This window comes from Athalia rosae, chromosome 7 (assembly GCF_917208135.1).
Source record: "Athalia rosae chromosome 7, iyAthRosa1.1, whole genome shotgun sequence".
NCBI classification, from domain to species: Eukaryota; Metazoa; Arthropoda; class Insecta; order Hymenoptera; family Athaliidae; genus Athalia; species Athalia rosae.
This window is the reverse complement of record NC_064032.1, coordinates 16,511,839-16,520,103: the sequence shown is the minus strand read 5'-3', so window position 1 is coordinate 16,520,103 and position 8,265 is coordinate 16,511,839. Positions and strand designations below refer to the sequence as shown.

General features: G+C 40.0%; 1 protein-coding gene across 8 annotated transcripts; it reads left to right on the top strand.

The window, feature by feature from the left end:
* The first annotated feature begins 98 nt into the window (after nucleotides 1-98).
* Nucleotides 99-8,159, top strand: LOC105684722 (transmembrane and coiled-coil domains protein 2). Of its 8 annotated transcripts, none has more exons than XM_048659205.1 (14): nucleotides 99-281; nucleotides 414-463; nucleotides 559-793; nucleotides 867-2,513; nucleotides 2,991-3,242; nucleotides 3,606-3,804; nucleotides 3,871-4,036; nucleotides 4,131-4,359; nucleotides 4,436-4,480; nucleotides 4,598-4,680; nucleotides 4,997-5,325; nucleotides 5,391-5,791; nucleotides 5,957-6,117; nucleotides 6,200-8,159. In XM_048659205.1, exons 5-13 carry the CDS (start codon nucleotides 3,097-3,099, stop codon nucleotides 6,111-6,113), a joined length of 1,755 nt encoding a protein of 584 aa, XP_048515162.1. In that variant the 5' UTR covers nucleotides 99-281; nucleotides 414-463; nucleotides 559-793; nucleotides 867-2,513; nucleotides 2,991-3,096; the 3' UTR covers nucleotides 6,114-6,117; nucleotides 6,200-8,159. The 8 variants fall into 8 exon arrangements, with proteins under 8 accessions (XP_048515162.1, XP_048515160.1, XP_048515161.1 ...); XM_048659203.1 differs by having other exon boundaries at nucleotides 101-463; nucleotides 867-1,053; nucleotides 1,365-2,513; XM_048659204.1 differs by having other exon boundaries at nucleotides 101-463; nucleotides 867-1,053.
* Nucleotides 8,160-8,265: the final 106 nt, after the last annotated feature.

The window sequence follows — 8,265 nt, the reverse complement described above, 5'->3', positions numbered from 1 at the left end:
CGTCGAGTCAAGGGGCAAGAAACTCGGAATTTTAGTTCACGCGAGTGCTGCGAGCCCGTGTTACGCTGCTCGGCGCTAGTTGTCACTTTTTCGGCGGGGATGATGTGGTACTTGAATAATTAATTAAAAAATCGAAAATTAATCGGGAAAAATCGGATATAATCAGGAAAAAAATGGAAATAAATCTGGGAAGGTGAAGCTGGCCTGCATTCGTTGGCACTCTGATGGTTTCCCTCGTTCACCTTGACGTGTGTGGCTCCACGCTCAAATGACGTTTACAGGTAACCCCCTGGATCAGGGAAAATCGAGAGATTTCATTTAATTTATAATCTCCAACGCGTGACATTCGGCAAGATGTACGAAGTGCCGCGTGCTCTACTCTTCTCCTTGAATTTCGAAACATTTTCCGAAAGGTCCTACAGAGAACAACAAGTTCGTGTCCGGTTTGCTCCCAGCCCAACAGGTGAGCTCAGAAAACATTCACTTGTGAGTCGAGAGAAGAGGATCTTGGTTTTCCTCTAACTGATTTGATTCTCTGTACTCTGGTGCCGTTTCCAGGTTACCTGGATTTCAGAGGCCTCCTCACAGCTCCGTACAACTATTCATTGGCTTGGGCAAACCAAGGATATTTTATTTTAGCCTTAGAAGACACAGATCAAACAGGACCCGTACTAAATGCTGCTGGTAACCTCCAAGAGGATCTATTCTAGGCTGGAATCATCCCGCACAAAGACCCGACAAGGGGTAGACCTGTAGGCTCTTACTTCCAATCAAAACGTCTGGAATTTTACAAGTATCTACTGGAATATCCCTTTCGTTAGTATTTATCCGCCTGACACAATCTCTGATACTTTCATTCTTTGCAGTGAACAGGTTCAAGTTCTCTCCTAATACGCCTTGGCTCGGCGCTGTTTTTATTTAGGCAGTAGACTGGGGCTCTCAGGACAAGAATCGTTGAGGCAAGCACCGAAGTACATCAAGTTTATACACCTAAGCAAAGAGGATCTGAAGGTTAAATCGAGGCGTGGAAAATCTTATTGCGTCAGATTTAAGGTACTTGAGAGATGTTTGGCTGGTGATTCGTCTTTGAGAGGATAACTGGTATCATAATATTGCCGGGTGTATTTATAGAACTGAATTGTAAGCGCCACAGCAAAACGAGAGGGTTGTAGGCAAGGTGTTGTTAGACGAAGACGTAGGCAATACCTCCCTCTTGCTTTGCTGTGGCAATGATCGGCAGGTCAGGTGAATCATTTCGATTTTCTGTCATCACTTCATAATACTGTTTTGAAGATTGTACTCGGTTCACCCTAGTCAAAAGGATCCAGGGGATATAGGTTTTTCAACGATTTTTTCAACTTCAGATTATATCAAGGACAAAATCACGGAGACTTGAGACGGAGAAGAGTTATCATTTCATTACGTCTGTCTCTACACCATTTCGAACTTATGGGATGGATATGCGTATCCTTTTTTTTTCATTAATAGAGCCGGCCATGTTGGCAGCACTTTATTCGTATGTTTTTTGGTGCCTTGCCCCTCCCCCGACCCGCGATACTCGTTCGCGACACTCCCAAAAGTCTGTCCCACTCTCGTACGATTACGTCTACATAAAAATAGTAATTATACGATAAAGTTAACACATACTGATGTACCGCGGTGAATTCGGAGAGTTTAAAGTAGTTAAAACCAAGTCAAAACTATTAACAAAAGGCTAAAGAACTTGAAGACTACGTAAGCGTAAACTCTTCGGCAAGGCGCAAATGGCCCAGGACTTTTGGAGTGGCTGTAGTTGCGATGGAATATAAAGAAAAAAGTGTAGTGGCATGTAGTGGAATCTTGATGGATGATTTTCCCAATATACATGTATTGGTCATATCTCAGAAATCTTTTCTATAACTTGTACGAAACAATTCTAGAAATAGAATGATGAATATGATGGTCAAAGGGCAGAGGAGAAAAGAAAGACGATGGGTCGAGATTTTTGTTGGTTACTTTCAGTGACAGTTGTGATTTTATGTTAATGATTATAATGTGGTGGCAATGAACGTGTGTAGTGAAAACTAAAACTGAAGTTATTACAGAGAATAATGATTATGATGACAATGAGAAACAAATAGACGAGTGCCTAGCGTAAAAACTAAAATCAAATTGTTAAAGAACAGTGCTAAAAGAGAGAGACGTGAGCATTCCCGTTTAAAGTGATGATAAACGTTTACCGATGCACCTGTTCACATCATTACTTGTATTCATTGAAAATGCAATTCATCGCTCATTTTATCCGATAGACGATTAAATGATGAAATACTAATTGGTAATCGTCAGTTCTGAGTTATAAATCGTGAACCTCGAATAATGCTTAAACGATGCATGGCCTTTGCAAGTATTTCTATGAATTGTAGCAATTAAAAATACAATATTAAGACCAGCTGAAATACGAAACATATAAAAAAGGAACTACAACGTTGGCGTACTACCAAAGAGTTGTGACTGACTAGCTATTCGTCAGAGAGGTAGGTTTGGTCAGTTTATAACAAAGTTATTTAATAGAGACTACGTTTACTGGACAATGGATTTATATTGTCTGCAATTTTTATTGTTTCCTTTTTGTTTGCGTTCATAACGATGGATAAGACCAATGTTCATGTCCGCTAAATGCATACATTTACCATATTTAAAAAAAAAAAAAAAATTTAATGAAATAAATAACTGTTACAATTATAAGCAATCCTCATCATGGAATAACTCGGCTACTATCATGTTTAGACTGATGACTAATAAGTTATGACGGTACACCCAGTCTTCCACCCACAAGTAGTGAGTAATCGTAGTTGATCATCGATGTCTCGTGACTTAATGACGACAATAACCACGTTATCTCGTATATGATCCATGCAATTTAATTTGATTCATTGTCAATCGATAACTCTGTTCCTGGGCTTATTCTTGCGTAGTATACCTTTGATAAATGCCTGTACAACCGATTTCAGAATCTCTAGTTCTCGCCATTGTTCCAAGTCCAAGCTGTAAAGTTCAATCCATTACCGATGCAAACTAGAGACCGAAACACTAACGGATTCATCAAAGAAGAAAGGAATGGCTAGCTTGTCGGTTGCACCGTCAAGCAAAAACAGCTCCCGAAGCACCTCGCCTAGTCCAGGAATTAGCTCGACTTCTCAAACACAACGCCAACATCTCCCAGCCAACCTGGATCCTGTACAGAAGTCTCGGAATGTTACCACGTGAGCACTTTGGTCATTTTCATGTTCAATATTTTTCAATTTCTGTTTTATTTCGTTATCGGCTCAGTCGTTAGATACGGAGCGACCATGTTTCTGTTTTCAAAGCAGAGAAAGATATGTTACGGTTACTTCTTATTTTCAAGCCATAGGTAACCGACGGATACACTCAATTTTTTAGATAAGAACTCTCTTATCTGTTAGGAGCCAGATATATCAGTGGGCAATGTTTGATGTCTATTTGTCTTTCTATTCTCGAAAAACTCTCGTAATAATCTTTAGATATGATATTCATTGAAAGGTCCACCAATAACTGTTAGCTATAACATTGACACGGCCTGCAATGATCTCTCTGATGTTTTTCAGTTACCAATCCGGAGAGGGAAGTACAGGTAGCGGAAGTAGCGGAGGAGGTGGAGGAGGCATGAAGGGCACCGGAAGGCAAAGGTCTCCCGGTGCAGTTGCCCGGGTTGGAGAAACCACCGACGATCCGGCAGCAAGTCAAGTTCCTTCCGAACTCGACGATTTTGTTTCCAATGTCAATCCGCCTACGGATGACGAAGGGGTGATGTTATCGTGGTCAAGTAATCGATAGTTTGTAGGATCGTTTGCTTATTTTCGTAAATTTCAGGAGGCCTACCATCCCACGCAATCCTTTCTTTCGAACGGATCTTCAGAATTAATCAACGACGATGTGGACTCTAGCGAAAGCCGGGGGCGACAGGCCATGGAACATTTGCAAACGAAAATATCGAAAACCAGAGAACTCATACGGATAGAACAAACGACGCGAGACGGTAAGCGAAAATCTCCGAGGGCTGATTATCGGCGGAGTGACAAAGCTCTGTTACCGGCGACTCAAAAAACCAGTAACGAATCCACTTTTTTCAGACAACGTGAACGAATATTTGAAGCTGGCTGCTAATGCAGACAAGCAACAGCTTACCAGAATAAAAGCTGTTTTTGAGAAAAAAAATCAGAAGTCTGCTCACAGTATATCGCAATTGCAAAAAAAACTAGAAAGTTACACAAAGAAACTTAAAGATTATGAGGTACACGGTGCTCCCACTAGCCATAGACAGCCTAGGGAGGTTCTGCGCGATATGGGACAAGGGCTTAAGTGAGTTCAGACTTTTTACTCCATTATCGGAGGTATAAAAATATCCGACTGTCATCACATCCTTTGCACTTTACAGAAACGTTGGTGGTAATATCAGGGACGGTATCACTGGTTTTTCAGGGTGAGTGTCTTAATTAAATTTCTCTTTTAGTTTTTATACAAAATTTTCAAAACTTTCCATGATGTGAAAAAGATTTTTTTTTACAACGGCCACCAAAACTGTTCCCTCATTTTTAAGGAGTGTCATGTCAAAGCCGAGAGAATTTGCGCACCTTATAAAAAACAAGTTCGGCAGCGCTGACAACATAAATACGTTATCACGTAAGTCTTTTACACCAGAGTTTACGACACCTTACCTTTCATTTATCATCCTCAAAGAGTTTCGTTAAGTTTTTGTCGATATCTTGCGTTATAAATTGTTTTGCCATTTCCCCTTGGTGCCGTCACAGTCGACACCAGTAAGTAATTCGATACAAAAGTGATCAGTTTATACTTTGCGATAGACTTTGTCTATCGGAATATTAGGAGATGCACGCTTTCCTATCCTTTCATTCTTCCAATACCGTATCCCTATTTCCCCCATTGCCAGTTTTATAACTTCCCACAATGTTCTAACCGTTGACGTCTGTGTCTACAGATGGCTCAACTTTTTATGTAAACGATACACCACGTGCAGGTAACGGAGACAACGGCAGTGTGGAAGAAGAAAAAACGCACCATGGCTCGGCCACACTTCCTGGCGGATGCAGCCTTGGTTCGACTCACAGTGCCGTTGCCATCAAATTTCCCTCCGAAGAAGGTTCGGAATGTTCCAGCGTCACCAGTGAGAGTGCACCTGGTAGCAGAGGGCAGACGCACGCTTGTCACGGCAATAGCGCAGCTTTTAGTTTAAAGCCGATATTCTCTGAGTTACAAGAAAACAGAGAAAACTATGACAGATTGAGAGAAAAATTGGAAGGATTTAAGGTGAGATTCACAACCGTCGGCTCGCTTCTGCGAATGCTGAGTATGCCTTTCCTTTTTGTTGCCAGGTTCTTCAGCAGGAAGTAGCGTATCTATCTCACGCACTGCAGGAAGAACGCTTCCGATGCGAACGCCTCGAAGAGCAGGTCAACGATTTAACCGAACTGCATCAAAACGAAATTGAAAATTTGAAACAAACCATAACAGACATGGAGGAAAAAGTGCAATACCAAAGCGAGGACCGGTTGCGGGATATTCACGAGATACTGGAGAGTTGTCAGACAAAAATATGGAAAATGGAACACCAGCAGCAGCAACACCAGCAGTATGTCACGCTGGAAGGGCTGGACAACAGCAACGCGAGAGCTTTGGTAGTGAAATTGATAAACGTTGTACTGACAGTTTTACAAGTGGTTTTACTTCTCGTCGCAACTGGTGCTGGTATCATGATGCCGTTTCTAAGAACAAGGTAAAATATCAATCGCCTAAATTTTTACTGGACATTATATCCGATCATATCGAAGTAATCGTGTCCTCGTTTTGCAAGTTTTCTCAGCAAGCAAACCCAACCACCGGAGAGCCTAATTTGAATTTTTTCAACGACATTCTCTAAATCATCACCTGTCTGTTGCAGCTGTACTAAGCCTCATTGTTTCATGTGCAGGGTGCGCATATTGACAACGACGCTTGTTGTACTGGGAATCGTATTCGTGCTAAAGCAGTGGCCGGAGGTTCATGACGTCGGTAGCCACCTTATGCGACATCTCAAACAGACATTGGCTGTCAAGTAGTGTCGTAAGTTGCTAAAGACTTTTAACAATTAACCAAGATAGCATATCGGGTCAAACTCGGAAGAAAATCTCGTTTATTATTACAGGGTGGCACTTCTAGGAAAGAGAACGGCCTATAGAATGGTCGGAAATCCCGGCCGATCAACACCGATGCGGTACTAATGATCCAGATCGTTAGGATTTGATGTTCCCATTGACAGATACGATCGTTACGTTGTCCAACACGCGGATGTGATTGATACATGATTCAAAACAAGAAAAATCGTTCCAATATTCATTGAATCGTGGTCCAATTCGTCCACGAGTCAAAAGTGAAGCGTGAATTTGATCGAGCTAAAAGCGTTGTTGAACTACGAACGACGTAATTCAAGAGGAACGTGATCATACGACTGTTTCTCGTTTAGTAAAGGAAAAATTAGAAAAAAGAGAACGACCGACAAGGTCTACGAATAATGTGTGGAGTATTTTTTAAAAAAGCGTCAATATTGTCGATGATTCGGTATACAAACCGGTGTTGACTAAAATGTATAATAAATTGTCCGTTGTTTATATGATATGAATAGCTCGGTGTTTGTTGTTACAAAATTTTTAAATTCAAGTCAAGATTTATCAGTACCAACTGCAATGCTCTTGCCTTCTTGTATTGTTCATAAAATGTAGACATGTTGCGAAAGTTACGTTACACCAATGTCTACATATTAATATGAAATGAATGTTATTCGTTTTCGTTTTCGGGAAAATTTGCTTCAATATTCCAATAACCGCGTGCGTACTCGGAGTGAAATTTGATGCTCACGCTAGTTTAATCGTTTAGGAGTTACGATGCACTGTGTTGAAATGTGGTTTACCTGGACCCAAGGCAAACAAGCCTATTTAAAAATCAGAAGCAACACCGATATCTGACCCAGTTATTTACTCCTCTCTTTTCAAAAACATTTTCGCGAGAGGAGCCAGTCACCGCGTTAATTATTTGAGTATGTGTACGTACCTGTTTAATTAATTAGTAATCGCTAATTTGTGACGAATGATTGATTCTGTTATGAATAACGTTATGATGAAAAGAAAAACACAAATACGAGTAAGCAAGGAATGAACCATGACAAATACGTGAAACGAGAAAAAGACTGATGGACTAAAATTAAAAAAAAAATTAACGAATAAATAAAGAAACAAAAAACAATACTTGTAGCTTCGCCTGCGATGAGTGTGCCCATGCGCGTGTGTTTCGCACGATTTAACTACTGTTAGTCAATTTATCATTACATACTATACGTAGATATTAGTTGCCCTGTGGTCAGTGTTTATGCGTCGTAGCTTCATTATCATGCTGCTATATCCGTAGACTGGACGTCGACAAGAACAAGTTGAGCTGATCATCGTCATCATCATCGTCATTATTATTATCGTTATTATTTTATTCATCATATTATTGTATCCACAACGTATTTTATGCGTGAGCCATTCATACCATCGTTTATTGGTTTTTCTTACTAATAAGTGATATTATTTTGAATGAATGTTTTTACCAGACGGCAGCAGTCGTAGCAAGTTTTTTAAAACTTGGTAACTTATTTTCATAGTGACAGACACTTGTAGTTTCCATCACGTTAGGCTACGAACTGTTGAAAGGAGTTGCGAGACACGGTTTAAAATATTAATATGGATATAAGGAAAAGTTCCTCGTCGATGTTAGGAGATCTCAGAAAGAGAAACTTCTTCTCGATTGTAACCTGGTTCGTATGTACGTATGTAGGTCTAGACCTTGGAACAATCGAGACCCAGTAGAGTCGAAATAGTATGGTAGATGTTTGATAATGGTGTTGCACAAAATTAAATATACATATAGGTATGTGTATGTATCTACCTATAGTGATAAAAACAGCATTGTACAAAACATCGTGGATCGCCTAGATATAATCTGTAGATATAAATTGATATGACCAGACAATGACGATTATTAGAAAGAAGTATAGATGAATATCGCTATAGTGAGCATGTAGTTGATTGAATTTTATCACCAAATAAAAATAATTTATTGCCAGAGAATTTGGAGTACATGAATTTTACTTACAGCATTTCTGATTAAAAATAAGCAAACACTTCCAATTTTCGCAGGTGACTACGAGAAAGTTCTGAAAAAAACATTCGAATT

Excerpts from the sequence above, each read along its gene's own strand:
- LOC105684722 (XM_048659205.1), top strand. The coding sequence starts at position 3,097 with ATGGCTAGCTTGTCGGTTGCACCGTCAAGCAAAAACAGCTCCCGAAGC. Across the intron at positions 3,243-3,605 it reads AAGTCTCGGAATGTTACCAC|TTACCAATCCGGAGAGGGAA; the intron begins GTGAGCACTTTG and ends GATGTTTTTCAG. Across the intron at positions 4,360-4,435 it reads GATATGGGACAAGGGCTTAA|AAACGTTGGTGGTAATATCA; the intron begins GTGAGTTCAGAC and ends TGCACTTTACAG.